General features: G+C 42.7%; 1 protein-coding gene across 1 annotated transcript; it reads left to right on the forward strand.

Annotated features, from left to right (window-relative positions):
• Positions 1–1,339: 1,339 nt before the first annotated feature.
• Positions 1,340–24,163, forward strand: CHRNA9 (cholinergic receptor nicotinic alpha 9 subunit). The gene is made up of 6 exons (XM_030881102.2): positions 1,340–1,400; positions 9,557–9,676; positions 9,963–10,108; positions 11,362–11,516; positions 19,988–20,520; positions 23,619–24,163. Exons 1-6 carry the CDS (start codon positions 1,340–1,342, stop codon positions 24,161–24,163), a joined length of 1,560 nt encoding a protein of 519 aa, XP_030736962.1.
• Positions 24,164–24,658: the final 495 nt, after the last annotated feature.

Consider the following 24,658-nt stretch of genomic DNA (forward strand, 5'->3'; position numbering starts at 1 on the left):
CTGTGTCAGGACATGCGGGGGGTTTACAGCGACACCTGGTGGCTGGAAAGGTGAAGTACTCTGGCTTTGTTAGAAAAGGATAAAGGATAAATTGTGTCTAAAATTTGGTTTATTTTTGTGGTAGAGAATTTCACTCTTTGTTCCAATTCTTTTTGTAGGATTGCAGTTACATATTTAAAAAATGGACTTTGATTCTTTTAGATTATTTTTATAGCCTCTAGCCTTTCTTTCCTAAAGAAACCATCAACCAGGTGAACTGACCAGTACTATCAGCTGGTCTAGATCTACCCAAGGCCAGGACTAGGGTGATGCAAATTTAAGGAGGTGGTAAAAACGTCAGTAATGAGTATAGATCACATTCTGATGCAGTAATTTAAAAAGTCAAAATTAATGCCAAAAATTCATTATAAACAAAAATATCAAAATCGTAAATACAGGATCAGTATTATTGATTTTCCCTTTTGATCCCATGCCCCAATATGGCTCCAAAAGGCCCTGAAAAGAGGCAATGAACTCGATGGCCTAGCACCTGACAGGGCTCACACATGTTCAATGAATGCACAGCCACCACTCCCACCCCGACCCATGGTTTCCCTGTCCTTCCTGGGTCTCTCCCTGTCTCCTCTCATCCTGGTCAAGAGTAAGGAGCCTAGTTCAAGGGCAATGATAGAGAAGAAGAAAAAACAGAGAATAGAAAACTTACATGTGGCCCTGGGGAAACAAATTGGGAATGGACTCTTCCATTTCTCCTGTTTTCCTTTTCAGCACCCTCCTTCATCTGCTTCTTCCAAAACCTGCTTCTCAGGAACAGGGCCTAAATTACTCATTCACGCCTAGCGGCTCTCTGCTAAGCGGGCCTGAGCCGATGAAACTCAGACACTGAGGGCAGGTGGGAATGGAGATGAAGGAGGACATTGCGCTGGTGAGAAAGCCCCTCTCACCTCTTTCTGGGTTTAACATGGCCCCCCTAGTTCCCATGCACCAGGGCCAGGGCAGGACATGGGAGTGCGTTGTTGAGGATCTGGGACCTTGGGGCCATGTTGCTTCTCGGGGGTGCACGTCTGTGGGAGACGTCATTAGCTAGGAGAGAGTCCCCCTCCTGCATCCTCCCCGCTTGTCTTTCACCTAACTCTGCGTGGTCATCAGATAGACGGTGACTGCAAATAGCAGGAAAAGATTGTGCAATTGGAAACACACAAGCCGCTGTGAAAAGAGGAAATAAAACCAGTGGGCTGAGAACATATTGGGGTGAAAAAGGATCAGAAACTCAAGAACAAAGAAGAACTTCAAAAAAGCCCTGAGAAGCAAGTGGCCTTGAAAAGGAAGCTCAACGGGTCTCATGGATGGGGCTCCTCAGCACACAGTGAAGACGAACCCCCAAAATAAGAGGAATCTAGAAGGTACTCACCTTATACAACTGTGTAAAGTGTTATGGCTTTCAAATATACCCCCCTGGGGGATTTCAGGGAGAAGAGCATGCGCCCTCTGACAAAGCACAGACACCAGAGCCGGCCCCAGTCCCCAGATCATTCGCCGGAACACATCGGATACCCTAGATCAAGTATCAGCCCAGATACTCCCAGATACTCTCCTGACCCAGAAAACTGCACATCCCTTATCACCTGCTTACGGCTCTTCTGCTGGCTACGTAATGGCTCTCTTTTTACCAGTAGAGGTTTTGCTGATTGCTGGAGCCCACGTGGTTCAGCAGGGGAATCATACTGACATTTATCAAGACCCTGCTATACACCAAGTACGTGTTTGGCACTTTATCTGTTTTCTCTTTAATCCTCACAATAAGCCTTTTAAGTAAATATTACAGTTATCATTTTTACAAATGAGGAAACTGAGACTCAAAGAAGTTCTGTGACTTACTCAAGCTCACATAAATAGTGAGTGGTGGTCCCAAGATTTGAACCTGGGCCACAGGACTCCTTCTGTGTCTTTACGTCCTTTCTGTTGCATTAGGTCAGCAGAGACATGGGGGAGATGCCTCCCTGCCCTCCTCTTGCATCCATGGCAGATGCTGCTGATGACCTTGGTGGTTGTTCCCTCTGATCCAGGATTATGTACAAGGCACAGGCTACATATAGAGAAGTTATGATCCATGTTCTCAAGGAGTTTGCTTTGACATAGGTTAAAATATAATACGGCAGTAGACTAGGAATGTAAGGCTGTAAATAACACAAGTGCTAAAAAGATTCTGGTAAGCTTATAAATCATAGGAAATATATCCACCCTCCTTTGTCTGAAAGCTGACCTTTTCCCTGCTTTCTAATTCCTTGGATTTCTTTTCTCATTCTAGATATTACTCATTTATTCAATCAAAAAGTGTCTTCTCTGGGTCTAGGAGTACAGCATAAAACAAGACCAAGCCCCCGCTCTCAGGGAGCTTAATTTCTAGTAGGAAGACAGACAAGAAACAAGCAAGTGCACACAGACATGCACATACTTCAGCTGGTCACAGTGGGATGAGACAGTAAAGCAGGGAAGATGAGTAGATTGGAGTGGAGTGTTGTTTTATGTACGGTTGTCTGGCAAGGGACTTCTGATAAGGCAGCATTTGAACTGAACCAAGAAGGAAGAGAGAGAGGGATCTGAGAGGATATGGCCAAGGGCACCGCAGGCAGAAGGAATAGAGGCCCTGAGCAGGGGTGGCGTCGTGCTTGTGGGATGGCAGAGGCCAGCCTGACTGGAGTGCAGTGAGTGAGGGGCGAGGGTTAGAGATGGAAAGCTGGTAAGGATTTGGGCTTTTACTCTAATTGTCACTACAGAGAAGTGAGGAGACCTGTCCAGCCTCCAGACATCAAGCAGGGCTGCTGTGGACTCTCCAGTTCCCATGTGTTTCTGGTTCTTCAGGTTCTTCTTTTTATGTGGGAGAGCTCCCTCTCTGGGAATCTGTACGGGGCTCCCGGGCTCCTGCACTGGAAGACAGGTGGGATTTAATGGAACCAGCTGAGCTGCACTCAATGTCGGCACTGGCCTCCCCACGCACCTGCCCACATCAAGCTTTTGCATCGTGAATCTCTTTTCCCTTCAGGCTGTGCTCTGTCTTCATCTGGGATGCTGACCCCTATCGCAGTGCTTGAGCCTGGTTAAGTGGATTTAAGGGTTTGATGACATATATCAAGGGTCAGCAAATGCTGGCCAGCCACCTATTTTTATAAAGAAAGTTTTATTGGAACACAGCCATGCCTATTCATTCACATATTGCCTTTGGCCACTTTCACAACACAACAGCAGAGAAGAGTGGTTGCTACAGAGACCATTTAGCCTGCAAAGCTGAAAATATTTACTATCTGGCCCTTTACCTAAAGAGTTTGCCAACCTCTGTAATAGATTTAGATCTGCTAACTCTCACAAAGCAGAAAAGAAGATTTAAAAAGACTACTACAAAAATATGTAAGTAATTAAATCCACAGCGGATTGACAATAATATTAATATTGCAGTGAAAAAGAAGACAAGACAATGGCAGGACTGATGTTCTCCCACTCATAGTACAAACTGCTTGTCAGATAAGATAATAGCCTCTAATCAGTTCTGTCAAGAAGTTGGTGGAGAGAGAGAGAGAAGGGCAGGGGGCAGGGGGTAGGAGAGAGAAATGGATAGATAGATAGGTAAATTGTGGCTACAGGTTACATGCTCAAGTTTTAATGCTGGGGTTGCATTTTCCCCCTTTAATCATCAACTTGTTTAGCACTTTTTATGGTCAAACACTGTTCTTAGGGTGTTACTAAGCCCATTTTGTATCTGCTTACCCAACTCAAAGCAGAGCCAATCTACTGACACAGGGTTGTGCTGAAGAAATGTATAACATTTATTGCAAGGTGTCAAACAAGGAAAATGGTCAACTGATGCTCAAAAGACCTAAACTCCCCAATGGCTTTCAGGGAAAGGTTTTTAAGAGCAACACAAAGGGTGAGGGTTGCGGGATGCCTAATCAGCTCATGGATATTCTTCTGATTGGTTGGTGGTGAGGTAACTGGGTGGTATTTCAGAAGTCAGCATCATCAGCCTTCTGTTTCCAAGCAGTCTGGGGTCTGTGTGCTAATGTCTTCCTCCTGGTAGGGGTTTCAGTACCTGCAAAACAACTCAGAGATATGGCTCAGTATGTTACCTATAGCCCTTGAGGAGGAACTAAAGATCCTTGACTTTGTTTTATGGCTAAACTTTGTCTTGCTTGATTTCTTTCCTTTTTTCCTCATTTTCTCACTTCTCTCATTAAATTTGCTCTTTGGAACTCATGGAAGGCCTAAAAGGCTATAGCTTTTCTACAGACAAGAGCCGGGGACATAGTGGGGGAGCGTCTATCCCTGGGAAGGCCCTGAAAGGTACTGCTTCGTTTCAAGGGTTTCACATATGTTAACTCATTTAGTTCTCAAAACAACCCTAAGAGGCAGATACTATTATAATTGTCCCCATTTTATAGATGGAGAAACAGAGGCACAGAGAGGTTAAGGAATGTCTCCAGAGTTACACAGCTAGGAAGTGGCAGGAAGGCTTGAATCCAAGTAGTTTGACTCCAGAGTTTATGTTCTTAAATTCTACTTTATACTGCTTTTCTTGATTATGAAAACAAAGACAAAACAAACTGGAACATGTTCAGTGAGTATAGCCTCAGTGGGTAGTAGCCCTTTTGGCATGATTTGACATCTTAGCTACCAACCCTTATCCCAAACCTTGGTGCATGGTAAAAGAATTTGGAGATTACTCCTTTAAAAAAGTTCTGATTTTTTAATTTCGAGACACATGTCCAGGATGAGTCCATTAGAAAGTAGTGTGAAATAGGGCATCAGAAGCCCATCGGGGAACTTCCTGAGATTTCAGTGAGTTGGGAGGCATTGGTTAGCAGTTGCCACAGCTCTGAGCACCCAGGACAGCTCTCCTCTGCTAAGAGCGTGGGCTCCTAGGGAGGCTGAGGGTCTCTGGCTTGGCTCTCAGTGGAGAGTTGTCATCCTGTCCTGTCTACCCCCTCTCTGGGTGGACCGCAGACTTTTCATCTGTAAAACAAGGGAGATCAGCTAGTTGGTCTCCATGAGCTTTTCAAAGGTTAAAAATATTCTGATTCTAGATTTACTGAAATGGAGAAAATATCCATGCCATATTAATTTGTAGGGGGGAAATCCTTTACAAAGCATTATGTTTGATTTTTGCTAAAAAAAGACATGTAACAGAATGAAGGTATTTGTGCTTTTCACTCCTTTGTCTTTCCCCCTCCCTCCCCCTCTGCTACTGGGGAGAAGGTCTTTTTGCAAAAATTTCACTAGGATTCTCTGTCAGGCAGGAGCTCTATTCCAAACAGCAGAAGCACTGCCATCCTTCTCCTGGAATGGAGCCCTAATTTCCTGCATTTATTTCTTTTGCATTAGTTTTTGTAGTGAAACATTTAAATTCCTTTCTCATTTCCTTTTGGTATATTATTATTATTTTTAGCCATGCCTCACGGCATGCAGGATCTTAGTTACCCGACCAGGGATCGAACCCGTGCCCCCTACAGTGGCAGCACAGAGTCTTAACCACTGGACGGCCAGGGTAGTCCCTTGTGTATATTCTTTAGCTAATTTTTTTGTGGTTACCATGGAGATTACATTTAACATACTAAAGTTAAAACACTCTAATTTGAATTTATATCAGTTTACCTTCAATAACACATAAAAACTCTGCTCCTTTCACAGATTTGTTCTCACCCCTTTCAATTGTTGATGTTACAAAATTATATCTTTATACATTGTGTGTAATGGTTATTTTTTTACTACAAAAAGAAACTAACAGTTGGAATAGGCAATAAAATGAATAAATCTCCAGAGAATTATGCTGAGTGAAAAAAGCCAATTGCAGAAGGTTACATACTGTATGATTCCGTTTATATAACATTCTTGAAATGACAAAGTTACAGAAATGGAAAACACAGATTAGTGGTTGTCTGGGGTTACAGAGGGGGTAAGGGAGTAGGGAAGTGGGTGTGGCATCTGGGATGCCCCCAGAAGGCATGAGCTCAATGGGCAAAGGGTTCTCAGCAGCTTCAGCCAAAAAGGGTTGAGCTGGGACCCTGAGGGAGGGAGAAGGTAGGAAAGGATGGGAAACCATTCAAGGAAGATCCTGCGTGAACTACAATGCAACACCATGAGAACAGGAAAGGAGTATTTAGAAGCACCCTCCGCGCTTCTTTGTACTCATAATCTTCATGGAGTGAGGCAGAGTTCTGCTACTGACCTGGGTCCCTCCAGATCTCACAGGACATGACAACACAGTTCCGTGACCATTGAAAAAGGTGGCTGCCGCATGAACACTGTCTGTCTCTGCCTGGTTGGATTCTTCTGGGTGACCTTTCTTTTCCTTCATTGTGCTTTTCTATACTTCCTAATCTTGCTACACTAGACATGTATTTCTTATACAACAAAAATTGTGTTAAAACATATTAAGGGGCTTCCCTGGTGGCGCAGTGGTTGAGAATCCGATGCAGGGGAGGCGGGTTTGTGCCCCGGTCCGGGAAGATCCCACATGCCGCAGAGCGGCTGGGCCCGTGAGCCATGGCCTCTGAGCCTGCGCGTCCGGAGCCTGTGCTCCACAACGGGAGAGGCCACAACAGTGAGAGGCCTGCGTACCCCCCCCCAAAAAATTAAGATCTTACAGAATGTCTCTAATAGCCTAATATTATATTTTGGGAATAGACAAGTCCCTCAAGATTGGTCCATAGAGGAGGATTTGGCTCCCAGCGACTCTGAAATGACTGGAATCCTTTATTGTGGCAAGGAAGGCTGCTTCTCAAAAGGTGCAGACATTGAAAGGGTTATTGTGTTCTCTAGAAATTTTCTGAATTGTGGGTCCCTTTTTTCTGGCCAGAATATACTCCCTCAGATAGTGATACCACACAAACTGTGGTGAAATGCTGCTCAGAATTTCTACCCATGAGCTGGGGGAAGGTAGCTGCTGGCATGAATATCGTGAACTTCCCAACTTATTTAGGGCTCTGTGAACCTGAATTAACATGCCAACAGATATGACCATTCCTGTTAATGGGCTCTCAGGAAATAGGGTGTACTCTGGAGGTTCCAAATTTCTAGATGACTGAGGTTTATTCAGATTATTTTCATTGTCTGAATCCGTATTTTAGAAAATCAGTCTAAAGCATATCTGCCTGCTTTTTAGCCTTATTGAGCTCTAAGTGGTGAACTCAACGGATTACTTCTTCCATAATTTTCCTACAAGCTACAGGACCACTATGTTAAAGGTCTCTCTCTCTCTCTCTCTGGTTTTTTTTTTTTTTTTCTTTCTTTTTTTTTCGCGGTACGCGGGCCTCTCACTGTTGTGGCCCCTCCCGTTGCAGAGCACAGGCTCCGGACGCGCAGGCTCAGCGGTCATGGCTCACGGGCCCAGCCGCTCCGCGGCATGTGGGATCTTCCCGGACCGGGGCACGAACCCGTGTCCCCTGCATTGGCAGGCGGACTCTCAACCACTGCGCCACCAGGGAAGCCCTCTGTTTTTGTTTTTGTTTTTTGGTGTGTTTTGGAGCTAAGGGAAACTGTAAAAGTGCACAGGTCCCAGGGAAAACACCTAGTGGTTGTTTTTAGAATGAATTTGAGAATTCATTTGAGAATTTGAATTCTCAATTCAGAATTTGAAAATTCTGAATGAATTTGAGAATTCATTCTATACTTTCTAATTTCAAAATTTCAAATTTTGAAATTTCTAATTTCAGAATTTCAAAATTCATTCAGAATTTTCCCCCCAAAAGTATTGGTTTAATTTGGTTTGTGTTAACATTGACAGGTGAGCATCAAGTGTTACCATCTTTTTTTATATTTAAAGTGACCAACTGAATGAACTGAGTTAATCAAAAGCAATCAGACTACCAGAGATGATTACTTTCGAGGCAGGTTTCAAGCAGCAGCTGCAGTAGCTAACACCACGTGTTCACTGAGCACTTATTCCCAGGGGCTGTTCTCAGTGATGTGAGGCATCAAAGACACATAAGACAGAGCTTCTCTCACCATGAGAAGGAGAGGCTGCACTAACGTGGGGAGCACATCAGACTGGTGTGGGTGGCCTGGAGTCTGTCTCCGGCCAAGTGCTGCTGGAAGGAAGCCATTCGAATCTCTAGACATCAGTTTCCTCAGGAGAAAATGAGGCATTCAACTCAATTTCAAAAGGACCTTCAGCCTCTGAGATTCCAGAGCCGATGGTTTTTTGGAGGAGGAAGGCCTGTGCGTGGGCACCGGGAACTGTGTCATGTGATGAGTGAGTCAGACTCAGGGCGTCAGAAAAATAACGTCTTCACAATCAACACAAGGGCATAGGCAATTAGGAAACGCACTTAGCTGACGGCTTGAGTGTCTGTTCCATTCGGAAGATATGTTCCTGAAGAGGGACAGGGTGACTCATCAGAAGGCTGTAACTTGATGAAGTACAGCTATCCAATTTCCTTGCTCTGATTCCAGGCAACTGAATGATCTTAATTTGGTTTCCCAAGGCAGTTTCCCCAGGCAAGAAAAGGGACAGGCTGTGGCAACTGGAAACTGACATTCTTTTGTGTGAGCAAAATTAGATCACATATGAGAAATGACTGAAATTATAAGAAGTAGCATTCAAATGCAAAGCATCCTTAGTAATTTCATCACCAGTTATGAATCATTTTCATGCTGATTTGGTTAGCCTTTGAAACTTTTTTTTTTTTAAGAGCTAGTAAACACTGGATGACTTGGTAAATATAGAAATTCTGTATCTGCAAAGCTGATCAGAGGTGAAAATTACTAACATTTACATAGTGCTTTACAATTTACAAAGTGCTTCTCTATACAGTATCCCAGTAGCTCTGGGAGACAGGGGATATTATTTTCCCAGTTTCTAGTTCAGGAAAGCTCTGTATTGTGAGGGAGGATTTGGGCTGGAAGTCAAACCTAGGTCCTGCACTGCTAATCCAAATCATAGTGCCGCTGCTTCTGAAGCAAGTGAATGCTCTTCTGCCCCCCATCCACCTGCATACACACACACACACACACACACACACACACCCCTTCCTATACAAGATCTGTGCTCAGTGGGACAACTGAATGAGTGGTGAGAAGCAGAGGCAGAGAAGAAACCCAAATGCCAGTCTATTCCGGAGATTGTGGAACTGCTTCTCTTTCCCTCTTCAAAAGCCACTCCAAGTGCATAGGGCCTTTCCAGATGGCTGTCCCATGGCTGGGTCAGTTCAGCTTTTCTTAGTCCCCGCCTGAGTCTTCTTGCTGCAGGTATAGAAAGTGTCCGGTCTGCTTAGGTGGAATCTCAGGGAGTGTCAGACTCCTATCTCTCTTCCCCTGAAAGTTTGGTCTGGATATTCCTGCTGAAGGTAGCTAGGGATGCTCAACCAGGGTGGCTCCCCAGAACAGCACTGCCTGACCTAACACACCTGGGGCTCCTGACTTCTCAGCTACTGGAGCTGCCAGTCTCAGATTACCAGTGGGGAGGGATCTCAGGACCTAGGGCCCTCCGTGCACTGCAAGCCTGAGCTCTTTGCTGTGCAGAGACAGTGGCAGAGTAGGTGCTTTGTGACCAGACCCTTCCCATTCACAGAGAGAACTGGAAGACCGCACTGCCTGGCTGGGAATTTACAGAGGCTTAAGGAAAAGATGAACTGGCCCCACTTCTGCATCTCCTTTTGCTGGATTTACTTTGCTGCCTCCAGACTGAGAGGTAAGAGGCTGATGGGCGTGTAACCATTGTCACTCATCTGGGGCCACTTCTTTGGGTTTTAGGGTGGGCCAGGAAAAAGAACAAATGTTCTAACTGCAAGGAAGTACTTCATCTTCTTACTGACTCATACTAATCCTGTAGGGTGTGCCAGAAAAATAACTCCCGTCGACCTAGAGCTTGTCCCCAGCTGATGCTAGGTTATCCCCAACGCTAGTCCTTGGACTGTTGTTCTTTGCCTTGAAATATACATGACACTGAAGGTTGATCAGGTCCCTCTTTTGAGCAGCTGGAGAAACAGCAGATGGAAAATATGCTCACAAGTTGTTTAATGACATTTTTGAAGATTATTCCAATGCTCTTCGTCCAGTAGAGGATACAGATAAAGTTCTGAATGTCACGCTCCAGATTACACTTTCTCAGATTAAGGATATGGTGAGTAACGTAGTGGTAACTCTGAAATGTTTAGAATGAAAGTAACAGTGCTTTCCAAAGGGAATGTCTGAACTGGGAATTTGAGAGAAAGTGAGAACAGAGAGCTCTGTGTGCAAGCTGATGGGAGAAGGGAACTCCAGGGGAAGAAAGCTTTCTACAAAATTAATTTCACTAAATTATGTAATCCCGGCCATTAACACTAACAGTCTTAGATCATCTAAAGAAAGTTGGTTACACATTACATGTTCCATCTCTATGAAATGTGCAAAATCAGCAAAACCATAGAGACAGAAAGCAGAGTAGGGGCTGTGGGAATAATGGGGGAATAGTGATAGACTGCTTGACGGTCATAGGCTTCCTCTTTTGGGGTGACAAAATGTTCTGGAAGTAGAGAATGGTGATGGTTCCACAACATTGTGAATAAACTGAAAGTCGCTGAACTGTACACTTTAAAATGGTTACAGTGGTGAGTTTCATGTAATGTGAATTTTATCCCCAGTTTTTAAAAGGTGGGTTTTTAAAAAATTAATTAATTAATTGATTTTTGGCTGCATTGGGTCTTCGCTGGTGAACGTGGGTTTTCTCTAGTTGCCGCGAGCGGGGGCTACTCTTCGTTGCGGTGCACAGGCTTCTCATTGCAGTGTCTTCTCTTGTTGCGGAGCATGGGCTCTAGGCGCGCGGGCTTCAGTAGTTGTGGCTCGTGGGCTCTAAAGCACAGGCTCAGTAGTTGTGGCGCACGGGCTTAGTTGCTCCACAGCATGTGAGATCTTCCCGGACCAGCACTCGAACCTGTGTCCCCTGCATTGGCAGGTGGATTCTTAACCACTGCACCACCAGGGGAGCCCAAAAGCTGTTGTTTTAAGATGACTTACCTTATATAATGCTTATATGTGTTTAATTACATGAAGTTATGAAACTTGAAAGACTTTTCTTTGGTACATTATCGATGTTTGCCGACTTTTTCATTCAAAAGAATCATTGGTTGATCTATTTTCAGAGAAATTTGGGCACTTGATCCATGCAGAGATCTGATGATTTAAATATTTGTCCACTTTACATTCCGAACACTAAATCACAGAAAAAAACATTTCCCTGGCAGTCAATCAAGGGGATAGACTGGAAAAATTCTCACTTTCTTATTGGAAATAGACTAGTGCTCTTGGAATTCCTGTTTTGAAGATGAGTGTTCTAGAGACAAGTGCATTCGGTTGAGGTGTTGATGGGATAAAGTTGTATCTGGGTTAATTGTGCAGGATGAAAGAAATCAAATTCTGACTGCCTATTTGTGGATCCGCCAAATCTGGCACGATGCGTATCTCACGTGGGATCGAGACCAGTATGATGGACTGGACTCCATCAGGATCCCCAGCGACCTGGTGTGGAGGCCAGATATTGTCCTGTATAACAAGTAAGTGCAAGTCAGTAGTTTCTCGGGAATGAATTTATTGATGTAACAGAATGTAAACATAATGGAAAAGGAATGTTTAAAACTTGCATGAGGTTAAGTCTATTCATGTTCCTAGTCCCTGAAGTGAAGGTCATAAAACCTCAGATAATAAAACAATAGGTCATAAAATCTTAGAGTTACAGCCCCCTTTTCAGATGAGAAACTGTATTAGAAGCCGTGTTAGTTTTCTAGGCCTACTGTAACGAAGTACCACGTACTGGGTGGCTTAAATGACAGAAACTTATTGTCTCACAGTTCTGGACGCTAGAAGTGCAAGATAAAGGTACTGGAGCTTCCCTGGTGGCGCAGTGGTTGAGAGTCCGCCTGCCGATGCAGGGGACACGGGTTCGTGCCCCGGTCGGGGAAGATCCCACATGCAGCGGAGCGGCTGGGCCTGTGAGCCATGACCGCTGAGCCTGCGCGTCCGGAGCCTGTGCTCCGCAACGGGTGAGGCCACAACAGTGAGAGGCCCACGTACCGCAAAACAAACAAACAAACAAAAAAAGATAAAGGTACTGGTAAGGTTGGTTCCTTCTGAGGCCTGTGAGGAACACTCTGTTCCCTGTCTCTCCCCTAGCTTCTCAGGTGTTTGCTGGCAATCTTCAGTTTCTTGACTTGTAGAAGCATCCCCACAATCTCTGCCTTCTTCTTCACATGGTGTTCTCCCTGTGTGTTGTCTGTGTCCATATTTTCCCTTGTATAAGGACACCAGTCTTGTTGAATTAGGTGTTTACACCACACCAGTATGACCTCTTCTAGACTAATTACATCTGCAATGACCCTGTTCCAAATTAGGTCACATTCTGAAGTGCCAGGGGCTAGGATTTCAACATACGAAGTCTTCACAGATGCAATTCAACCCTTAACAGTGGTGCTCCCTTGTCTAAGATCATGTACCAAAAATACATGATACGATTAAGATTAAATCAGAATGGGCCTGCTAGAAGCTGGCCTATGGAATTTGGACCTTGTATGGAGTGGAAGATGAACTAGATCATAAGATCACCAGTTGGCCTTTTCCTGGTCCGAGAGCAAGGGGCCTTGGTGAGTGGGTAGGTAAGGTTTAAGTTTCTCAAATTGTAAAGTGTGCACGAATCATCTCAGGAGGTTTTGCTCAAATACAGATTCTGATTCAGTAGGTCTGGGGTAGAGTCTGACACTCTGCCTTTCTATAAGCGCCAGACGGTACTGCTGCTCTTCCACGGATCACACTTTGAGAAGGAACCAGATAGCTGTCTCAATTCAGGTTCAGATGCTCCACCTGTTGTCAAAGGGGCTCCTCTCTCTTTTTATTCTGGAACTCAAGTTTCTCAGGGCTGGGAAAGGTTCCTCTGAGCAGAGCCATATGAATGAGGAGCAGCTCAGGGGGACTCTCCGGAGAGCTCAGCCTTCTACTGGACGTGTTTCCCTTCAAGAAGCAACTGGTAGGTTGCAGCCTGGATTTTAGTCTCAGTCCTTACTCAGAGAGCTTGTCCGAGGGTCATGACCTCATGAATCATAGTCCTGATGCTGCTGTCCATTCCCCACTCTGGAATGGCAACTCTTCCATACCCCTTCCCAAGCAAGATCACATCCAAGTGCTGGTGCTTTAGTACTCTGGTTCACACCCCCCTCAACACACACACACACACACACACACGTACATAACAGGCAAGAGAATGAGCCAGGATGTCCATTACCTCGTCCCACACACAGGGTGCAGGAGAGTAATCAGAGGATACACTTTACATAGAACACTTACAGCATTCTATAAGTTCAAAATTCTCCCTGGAGGAAAACAGAAGGCTGGTTCTCCTTTTCCTCCTGCTTTGATTGACTGAAGCAGTGCCCAGCTCTTACTGAAACACTTCTTTCCGAGCTGGCATGACCTAAGTTAAGCCTACCCCAGTCCCCCTTTATCAGAGAAGGCAGCTATGCACTCATGAGCTCACACAAGCCTGCTGTGGCTTTGGTAAATTTTGTCCCCGTTCTTCGTCCTTTCCTCCCGAGATCGCTGGCTTTGAGAAGTGTGAGTTCTGATCCCCTTTTCTTTCACACACAGACCCTTTTCACCACACTGATTCATCAACTCTTTTCTTTTCCTCTGGATTGACTCTTTAGTCTTCTTTCCCCTCCTATCATGGACAGTTCTGTTTTGGATCCTCTATTTTCCTGTGTGCTCTCCTTCTCAGTAACATCAGAGTTTTACTATTCAGAGGAAACCCTAAATGGACTTATGGTTGGATGTCATTTGCATTCCTTTAAACAACTGAAATGAGAATAGAAGAGAGTTAGAGGATCAGGCAAAGGAGAGACCCCAGTCCTTTGGGGTCCCCAGGAAGGACCCTGACCCTGGTCCTTCTACCTGAATCCCTGGACCTGCAGAATCTTCTGCTCCCTGATATAATATAAGTACTTCTCAGAAACTGGTACAGAAACTTGTAGACCACAAAATGGGCTTCCTGAGTGGTGGTAGGGAGAATAAAGAGGGGTATAAGGCAGGTGATCCAGTCATGTGTGATAAAGATAGTTTGGGCATAAAGATGCTTAACATCTAGATTCGCCATTGGTGCCTGAATCCATGGGTTAGACTTGCTGAGGATTGATGAGGATGGTCCTGGGCCTGGAAGCTATTTCATATGAGGAGCAGTCGAATTTATTGATGCTTAGTTTGGAAGAGAGAGGTCCTTAGGAAGACTTGATGGCTGTCATAGGCAATCATAGGAAAAATAAGGTAGAGAAAGAAGAGAAAATTCCTCCAGAGGACAAAACCCAAAACACTGAGAAGTTAAAGGGTTTTTTAATTGCATTTTAATGCAATTAAAAAAAACCTAATAATTTGAATAATGAATTTTCCCAAGAGGTAGTGAGCTCTTTAACAATATAATGACTCAAGCAGGTATTGGCTGTTACCAAGTCAGTAAAGGAATAAAGTTCTGGTGGGGTTGTTTAGTATAGGTATATGGCCAATATAATGGTTAGTATAAGAGGGTGCAAGGATTCCTGACATTTTTAGGTTAGGTAAAGAGTGGATTACAGAAATTTCAGAAGTGTGTTTATTATGAGGGAGTTTTAATGGTTGGATTTTAATGGACCGGTTTAATACTTGGATTTTAGACCTAGTGAGAAATTGGGTACCCTGTTGTACTCAGAAAGATTTGTCTACAATTTAGCTTTAAGTTCTGCTTAAGTAGCTTAGAGAATTGAAAGGATGGAAAAACTGTAAGATGAGATTGGATATACATATGTCAAATTTTATGAGATTGTATACTTTAAATGTATGCAATTTATTGTATGCCAATCATACATCAATAAAACGCCTTAAAAAGAAAAAAAAAGATGACATTGGAAATAAAGGAGGCAGAAGAGGAACAGGTTTGGAGAAAAAGATGATGAGTTTGGTGTGAGACCTGTTCAGTTTGGGAGACCAAAGGAACAGAGGAGACAACCAACAAAGAGATTGCAAAGGCAAGTTTTCATCCTGGAAAGAAGGTCATGGCTAGAGCTATCAAAACCCCTTTAAGCCCTTATAGAACTGCTCAAGGAGGGAAAGAAAATGGCTGAGGATAAAGTTGGAGAATTTCTTCACTGAAGAAATTTACAGAGAACATTCAGAAGAAATGGTTAAAGGGGTAGAAGGAGAACTGAGAGAATTGCCTCATAGAGACCAAAGGAAGAAACGATGTCTAGGAACAACTCAAAGTGAAGTGCTTGGGAAGGGTTGACAGACTCTTAGAAGAGTCTTTAGATTTGCCCATTTGCAAGTCATGAGTGACCTTTGAAAGAGCACACTTTGAAAGCTGGGAAGAAGCCAAATTGCAAGAATACAAGCAAGATGGGGAAGTGAAAGCAGCAGGCACCAATTACTCTTGAGAGCGGTGTGCAGAGGAGAGAGGTGGGAGGGGCCTGGGAGGAAGGGAAGTTGGTAGGGAGACTTGGGAACAGAGTTGGGAGGGATTAGAGGAGCCAGAGAGAATAAGAGAGACCAAGAGAGGCGAAATCCTGAAAGAGACTTGGAAGGAAAGAAGTCACAGTACAAGAAGAGAAGTTAGCCTTGAAAAGAAAGAGAGGGACCTCTTTTTTTTTTTAATTTATTTATTAATTTATTTATTTTTGGCTGCGTTGGGTCTTCATTGTGGTGCGTGGGCTTTTCATTGCGGTAGCTTCTCTTGTTGCAGAGCACGGGCTCTAGGCGCACGGGCTTCAGTAGTTGTGCCTCGCAGGCTCTAGAGAGCAAGCTCAGTAGTTGTGGCACACGGGCTTAATTGCTCCGTGGCATGTGGGACCTTCCTGGACCAGGGCTCGAACCTGTGTCCCCTACATTGGCAGGCGGATTCTTAACCACTGCGCCACCAGGGAAGCCCAAGAGGGACTTCTTTTTGACGTGGAAGGGAAGATAAGGGGGACACACGAAAGACGGAGAGACTGGAGATAGGAAAAAGGGTGGATTGTGGGACTGAGTAAGGAGACAAGCCTATGTCGAGGTTCCAGGCACTGTCTGGTACCAGAAAAACTGGCTGATTCTCACTGTTCTCTCCTTCACCAGCCCACACATCTCCAGTTCTGGAGATCTTGCTTCTTACAGCCCCTGCTGGGAAAGGTCTTTCTGCTCAAGTGCGAAGCTGAAGTCAGCTCAGTCTTTGATCAGGGGAGAAGGGACTGCGTGAAGGGCACTAAGTGTTGGAGGAAAGGGAAGGTAAGAGGAAAACAATTTAAATAATCTCTTAGGGTCATATTATTGAACGCTGCCCTCTCGACCTCCATTTTGAAATTTTGTCCCTGTAATTTTTTTCATTTTCTAGTTGGGAAAATAGAACCCAGTTAGAAACAGAGGGAAGGGAAAAAGAAGAAACTCATATATATTGGACACTTACTGTGTGTCAGGCAGTGAATTGGGGCTCTACCTAGTGTGGTAGACAAAATAATTGCCCCCATCTCAATCCCTGAAGTCTGTGAATATGTCACCTTACATGGCAAAAGGGACTTTGCAGATGTGATTAAATTAAGGATTTGAGAGGAGATTACCCTGCCGGGGCCAATGGAAACAACCTTACAAGTCCTTATAAGAGAGAGAGGTGGGAGAGTCAGATGCCACAAAGGAAGCAGATATCAGAGTGATGGAAGGAAGGAGCCCAAACCGAAGAATGCAGGCAGCCTCTAGAAGCTGGAAAAGGCAAGCAAATGGACTCTCCTTTAGAGCCTCTGGAAAGAACGCAGCCCTGCCTAAACCTTGATTTTCGGATTTTTGACCTCTATAACTGTAGAGATGCTAAATTTGTATTATTTTAAGACACTTGGTTTGTGGTAATTTTTTACAGCAGCAATAAGAAATTAATAGATTAATTATTTACTTAATATAACATTTAAAAAGAAACCTTAAGGTATTATAGCCTCTGCTTTTACAGGTGGGTGACAGAAATGTTACTTGCTCAAGGTTACAGAAACTGACCAAGATTTTAACCCAAATCTCTCTGTGATATTTCTGTGATGTCATTGCTACTTTCTAAAGGAGAATGAGCCATATTGATCCAATCAACCCACTTACCTTTCTTTGTTAATTCCTTCTTCTGTGCAAGGCATTCAGTCATGTGTTGAGGGGTTAGGATTTTAAGACTCAGTCTCTGACCTCAATGAACAGTCCAATAAGAAATGTATGTAAAATGTAAGCCCCTCATAACACAGAAATAAAGTACCAGAGCCCTTCAAAGGTGAAGGGATTTCATCAGACTGGAGGGGCAGGCGGGGCTTCTCAGAGGGGTAGGCATCTGAGCTGTCTTGAAGGATGTATTAGATTTATATTTGCAGAAAGTGGGGCGGGTATTATAGATAGAAGAAAGAGTTTGAGTAAAGGAGAGACAATCACAGGATCTGTTAGGGTTTCAGCCTTGATTGGTGGTGTGCGAGTGAAGGAGACCAGTGGGAGACATCAGAGACCAGTGTGAGGCTACAGAGTGGGATGGGAGTAGATCATGGAACGTCTAGGACACTGAACTTAGGAGGTTTGGAAGTATTTGATCGGCCATAGGAAACCAGTGCAAGTGCTGAGCTGTAAAAAGATGTGATCAGAGAAACCAGGGAGATAAAACAAGATATTGGTCATGAAGTAATTAAATAGTAATGTCTTTAAACTCCTCCTGAGTAGCTGGGGTGATGTTTTCAGACAGTGGGCTCCTTTGCCCTCTGGCTTCTGGTTGGGTTGGGTCAATGAGAAGCACCAGTGAGCAATTGGAGGGAGAAAAGGGAGTGAGGTTAGGGCATGTATTCCCTTGCTCTCTTCCTATAGAGTTATTATTTTTGGCTTGCTGTGTCCCTTGACAGAAAGGTATAGCTCCTATCGTGGTGACCCTCTTAAGCAAGTCTTTCCTTCCAGGTCTTGGTAACTGCACCTTCCCTTCACCTCTTCGGGCCCAGGAATGGTAATAGCTCTGCTGTTACTAGCCCTGGAGTGGTTGCCCTACACCTTATCCATACCTTTGTAAATAGTCCCTGCATTAAACACTCCTCAAATTATCTAATTTGAGTGGGCCATCCACTTTCTGCAGGGACCATGACTAATACAATTATTCTAGCTCCAGATAGATTCTCTCTGACCCCGAGATCTCTTACACCAAGGAAGGTAGGATGGGTGAGTTCCCATCCTCCAGTTCTCACTTCTTGTATAGCTAACTATATATATTTCTCATTGTTACAAAGGGTAGGTTCAGGCATTTTCAAAATATTCATTTTTCTCTCTTCACAAGACCACGTTAAAGATCCCCTCTCTAGACCTCCATTAAAAATTGAGTGCCACAATTCAGCTGTAATGCTCTGATTAGAGTGGACCCAATCAGACCATTACAGTTAACATTGTGGTACCTAAATTTTAATAAGTAGGAAAAAAACTTTTAAAACATGCCAGTTCTTTGATCTAACACACCCTCTTCTAGCAATTTAACCTAAGGAAAGAGTCAGTGGATAAACGCAACAATTTGACTACAGAGATGTTCACTGCGGCATTGCTTGTAAATGTAAAAACTGGAAACAACCATAATGTTGAAAATAGGTGAATTGGTTAAATAACTATGGCACATCTCTATAATGGAATGTAATTGAACACCATTTAGCCACAAAAATAAAGTTGCAAAAGAATATGAACAGATGATCATAAATGTTTTTAAATTGTCTCAATGTTATTTTGTAAATTAACTTTTTTATTTTGAGATAATTTTACAGAAAAGTTGCAAAGATGGTACAGAGTTCTTGTTTATTCTTCACCCAGTTTCCCTTAATGTTACATCTATGTAACCATAGGACATTTGTCAAGACTAATACAATACTATTAACTAAACTACAGACTATTTGGACTTCACCAGTTTTTCCACTAATGTACTTTTTCTGTAAGAATCTAATTCAGCAAACCACATTACATTTAGCCATAATATATTTTGTAGGGAAAAAATCATAAGGAACACTTGGAAAAATGTGCATTAAAATATTAACAGAAACGTATCAGTTAAGGCTGTAAGCATTAGAAACTGACTTTGTCTACCTTGTGACAAAGGGAATCTGTTGGAAGGATATCTGAATATTCAGCTCACTGAATTAAAGGAAAAAAAATCAATGACCAGGTCTTGGAAAGGACAAACCAGGACTACTCTACAGTTCAAGACAGTGGGGAATATTGAGATTTTTTTAAACAAAATAATAATAATTAATTGACTTTTATAGGGAGCCATCACCAGTGTGAGTCTTTTTGGTCTTTGGGTCACTCTGCTTAAGATCTAAACTGCAGGGAGAGTGAATCACTTGGACCTAGCTCTGGTCACACAGCCAGCCCCTGGCCAAGGGTGGCTGAGGAAACTTGATCATTGCTTCATCTGCCTTACAATGGTCATGGAGAAAGAGTCATTCCCCAAAGTGAAACAGAAATTCTGTACCCCCAAGATGTAAGGCATAAATGTTGATAAAGCAAAAAGAAGTTATATCTAGAATAAATTATTATCTCTTAGATTATGGGTGAATAATTTTTTCTCTGTGTTTTTCAAATGTTCTACAGTAAACATGTACAACTCTTTCAACAGCAACAAAAAGTTACTTTAATATTCTTGTGCCCACAGTTAACAAAATCAGGTAAGCAGAGCCCCCTGTTAGATTTTAGCCTCATTTACTTTTTGTCTGGGTGTTTGAATCATTATACCTGGACCAAGAGAGAGGCACTGGGAATGGAGAGGAAGGGACATAAAGCAGAGATGCTTTAAAGAAAGAATCCAAGAGAACTCGGCCCTAACTATTCACAGGAAATGGAGAAGAGGGCAAATTAGAGTTGATTCCAGACTTTCAAGCCAGGGTGACAGGAATGGTGATCCACTACCAAGACACTGAAGTGATGGGCACAGGGCGCTGAGCTATTGGGGGTAAGGAGTTTGGTGAGTTGTCCTGGCGGGCAGCTCTCATCTTCCTCCTCTGACCTCCAGGGCTGATGATGAATCTTCTGAGCCTGTGAACACCAACGTGGTCCTGCGGTATGATGGGCTGATCACCTGGGATGCACCAGCCATCACCAAAAGCTCCTGTGTGGTGGATGTCACCTACTTCCCCTTTGATAACCAACAGTGCAACCTGACCTTTGGTTCCTGGACCTACAATGGCAATCAGGTGGATATATTCAACGCCCTGGACAGCGGAGACCTCTCCGACTTCATCGAAGATGTAGAGTGGGAGGTGCATGGCATGCCTGCTGTGAAGAATGTAATCTCCTATGGCTGCTGCTCTGAGCCTTACCCGGATGTGACATTCACTCTCCTTCTAAAGAGGCGGTCCTCTTTCTATATCGTCAACCTGCTCATCCCATGTGTCCTCATATCTTTTCTGGCTCCCTTGAGTTTTTATCTTCCAGCAGCCTCTGGGGAAAAGGTCTCCCTGGGAGTGACCATACTGTTGGCCATGACTGTATTTCAGCTCATGGTGGCAGAGATCATGCCAGCCTCAGAAAATGTCCCTCTGATAGGTGAGTTCAAGTGTCTTACACTTTGAGTCAGCACTGTGGTAACTGGGGTTGTATCTGTATCTTTAAACTCCTAACAATGAGGTCAACTTCAGACTCAACACAGGCTGTCACATACTTCATTTGGTGTCTTCAGTTGGCATCTTTGAAAAGAGATGTGGCTGTTGGAAACAAAGCTGGTCTTGTTGTCTCCAGGTTTACCCAAAAGAGGAATGAGAACAATATGGTTTTGAGCAGTATGGTCTTTGGACCCACAGCATAAGCATCATTTTAGAAATGCAAATTCTCAGGGCCCACCCTAGATCTACTTAATTAGAAACTCTGGCCGTAAAGCCTGGCAAAATGTTTTTAAAAGCTTTCTAGGTGATTTCGATGAGCTTTTTGTTCAAGTCTAATAACCACTGGCTTATAGATTAAGACCCTGATTTTGAAGTCAAAGAAATCTGCGTTTGAACTCTGACTTCACCACTCATTCTTTGATCAGCCTTAAGAGAGTTACTTAATTTTTGAGTCTCTACTTCATCATCAGCAAAATTTGTGTAATTGCTACCTCATTGTGCCACTGCTTAACACAGAGCCTGGCATATGGTGAGGACTGAGAGAAAAGTGACTATTATTATCACGTTACAAGGGATTTCTTCTTGGGAAGAGTGATAAACGTGTTGGAAATGATGAGCTGGATTTTTAAGCCTGCCGTCTACCCTTGATAGAATAATTCTCAACCTTTACTGGGTATAGTAGGTGTGGGAGAGCTTGTTAAAAATGCAGGTTCCTACACCCAAAGAGGTCGTTTTTCTTTTTAAGCAACCTTGGGCAAGATTTGGGAATCTGAGGTGATTCTCTAGTAGAACACATTTTCAAAATTTTGCAATAATGAAATGTCCCTCTAAGGGAAGGAGTGTAGACTGTGGCTGCCATCCCTGCTTCTCCTTTCCTTTACCTCCCTTGTTCTGAGATCCTTCCTAACACCTTTAATACCTACTTCCTGCCACCAAGGATAACACCCAGATCAATACGTCTATCTCGATGACTTGCTGTTGTAATAGATGCTTATGAGAATCAGAAGCTAGACCTAATTTTTAGTTCTTTAATGTAATCAATGAGGAGAAATTTCAGAACACCAGGAGACTTAGAAAGCAATATAAAAGGGGTATTGTACTGCCCTTTTACCCTCTCTCCTGTATCCAGTATTACCCAGTATTTAGACGTTACTACATTGGTTTCTCTGTTTGGAGATCTCTTCCTTGTTACGTCTCTCCCAGCAACACCTCCCCCCCCCCCCCACACACACTCACGTACACCTTTTTGAGAAATAGACACAGAAGGTTCTCTCCTTTCTCACCACCACTAATAAAGAGGAAGACGTTTATTGGTACTTTTATCACCTCTCCTGAGGCAGAAATGATTGACAGTGACAACATCTAATAATAACCCTGTTTGAGGCAAGATCAGTTGACAGATCCCTCTCTCTTCTTTAGCAGTAAGATTCAAAAGCAAGCTGGATCAATTTCTAAAGAAAGATGTCTCAGAACATGTCTCAAGAATTTTACAAGCATTACTTTTTCTGTTTCTGTGATAATATGAAATGTATCTTTTTTGGAAGGGTGTACACAGATCTTGAGAACTTTATTAATTGTCACAATTTGTTATTGTAGCACCTATGAAATAGAGTTACAATCCCATAGAAGTGTGTTGAAGTTTCCTGCATCAAGTGTAGCATTTGATCCAGGCTTTTGGCCCACAGCCTTGACAATGTTAAGAAAGATTCCATTTATTTTTAGTTTACTCAGAGCTTTTAACAAATAATAAACAGATGATAATCATTATCAAATGCATTGTCTTCATCTGTTAAGATGATCGTGTGAGTTTTTTTCTTTTCCCCCATTAAGTTAGTGAATTATATTACAGTTTTCTGATGTTGAACTAAACTCTTCTTTATCATGATGAATTATCAATTAAAGACACCGTAGTATGTAGTTAGCCAATGATTTTTATCAGACTTTCTCAAATGTGTCCATGAATGAAATGCCCTTAATATTTCCTTTCTTGCTACTTTTGGAACCAAACCTGAATTTACTTCATAAAATGAGATTTTCTAGGCAGTTTTCCCTCTTTTCTATTTTTGGAACAACTTGCATAAGATATGAGTTATCTGTTCCTTAAAAATACGGTGAAACTCACCTGTAAAACCTTTTGGCTCTAGAGCTTTTTGGAAGGTGGGTGGGTAGAGGTATTTGGTTAATTCCTATTTCTATTTAAGTGTTCTTTCTTCTTACACTAAATTTGACATCTTATATATTTGCAGAAATTTCATCTAGGTTTTCAAATGTATTATCATACAGCTATTTGTAATATTATTTTATTGTTTTCTAAATTTCTATTCTCTTATTTTTTTCTTTTACATCCCTTTTTCTTTCTTTCTCCCACCTCTATTCCATGAGTGGCCTCATCAAAGGTTTATCAATTTTATTACACTTTTCAAAAAGCTTGCTTTTGGTTTTGTTCAGCTTCTAGGTTCTTTGTTCTACATTTCAGAAATTTGTACCCTCATCTTTATTGTTTCCTTCCTTAATTTTCCTTTTTCATGAATATTTGCTTTACGCAATCACGTGTTAAAGACTGAGAGTGACGCAGTGTCTCCTTTCTTCCCCAATGGTAATGAGCTTTCATATTAACAAGGTCCAAAGACAATTCTGAAAACTGACCAAGATCATTCATTGTTTACTTATTTGTTCGTTGAAAGTGGAAGTTTTTCACAACATGACCTCAGCAAAAATTTACAAACCTTTTAACTCAAGGCAAGGGACAGTGCTGAAAACTTTTCCTGTGTTTTCTCAGTTAAGCCTCGTCATAGTCCTATGAGTTAGATACTAATATTATAGTCATTTTATTAAGAAGGAAGCTGAGGCTTACCAGAATTATATAACTTGCTCTAGGTCACAAGTCTAGTGATGACAGAGCTGGGATTTGAACCCACTTTTATTCAAAAGTCTATAATAGTAACCATCAGTGTATATAGCTTCCTTAGAAAAGGTGTTTGTTTCTTTTTGAGCCAAACACAAGGACAGTTTTAAGCTAACTTGGTTGTTGTTATTTTCCAGGCAAATACTACATAGCCACAATGGCCTTGATCACAGCCTCCACTGCCTTGACCATTATGGTGATGAATATCCACTTCTGCGGGGCTGAGGCCCGGCCAGTGCCACACTGGGCCAGGGTAGTCATCCTGAAATACATGTCTAGGATCTTGTTTGTCTACGACGTGGGTGAGAGCTGCCTTAGACCCCGCCAAGACAGGGAGGAGGACCACCTCACGAAGGTTTATGGCAACCTTCCAGAGGCTAATCTGAAGACGACCAGAAATAAAGACCTTCCCAGAAAGAAGGAAATGAACAAACTCTTAAAGAATGACTTGAGGTACCAGGGTGAAAACTCGCAGGATGTTGACAGTTACTGTGCACAGTACAAAGTGCTGACGAGGAATATCGAATACATTGCCAAATGCCTCAAAGACCATAAGGCCACCAATTCCAAGGGCAGCGAATGGAAAAAGGTTGCAAAAGTCATAGACCGATTCTTCATGTGGATTTTTTTTATTATGGTGTTTGTGATGACTCTTTTGATCATAGCAAGAGCAGATTCGTGAGCATTTGGTATGTGGGGATAAATCAATAAAATTCCCCTGTGATCGACTCTAATGTCCTTCCAAATTAGAAATACCTATATCTATATATACACAGATATATATAAATTAGGATTTATGTTGTCTTTACTTTCTGTTTTCAACTTCAGATCAATATTATAGCTATCTGTCAGGTTAAATCAAGCAGGAGGTCCAAAATTTCAAGGGCAGGAAAACGGAGGAAATAGAGAAGGACCCCTTTTATAACCTACCAGAGTGGTAGGTGTCTGGCTTCTAGATCACACAGTTATTCTCTCCTTTAGCAGTACAGATAAAAGAAAGCACACTACATTCCATTTAAAATTCAAAGCAAAACAAAAGAAACTCATTTTCCCCTTAGCCCCTATTAGAACATGCTTTTTAAAAAAGGAAAATAGTGATATATTCCTTAGTGTAATTTAAGTCTCACTGTTACCTTTCTCAGGCCTGGTGCATTTCAAGCCATATCTCAAATGATGG

Source organism: Globicephala melas, chromosome 5, assembly GCF_963455315.2.
Source record: "Globicephala melas chromosome 5, mGloMel1.2, whole genome shotgun sequence".
Lineage (NCBI taxonomy): Eukaryota > Metazoa > Chordata > Mammalia > Artiodactyla > Delphinidae > Globicephala > Globicephala melas.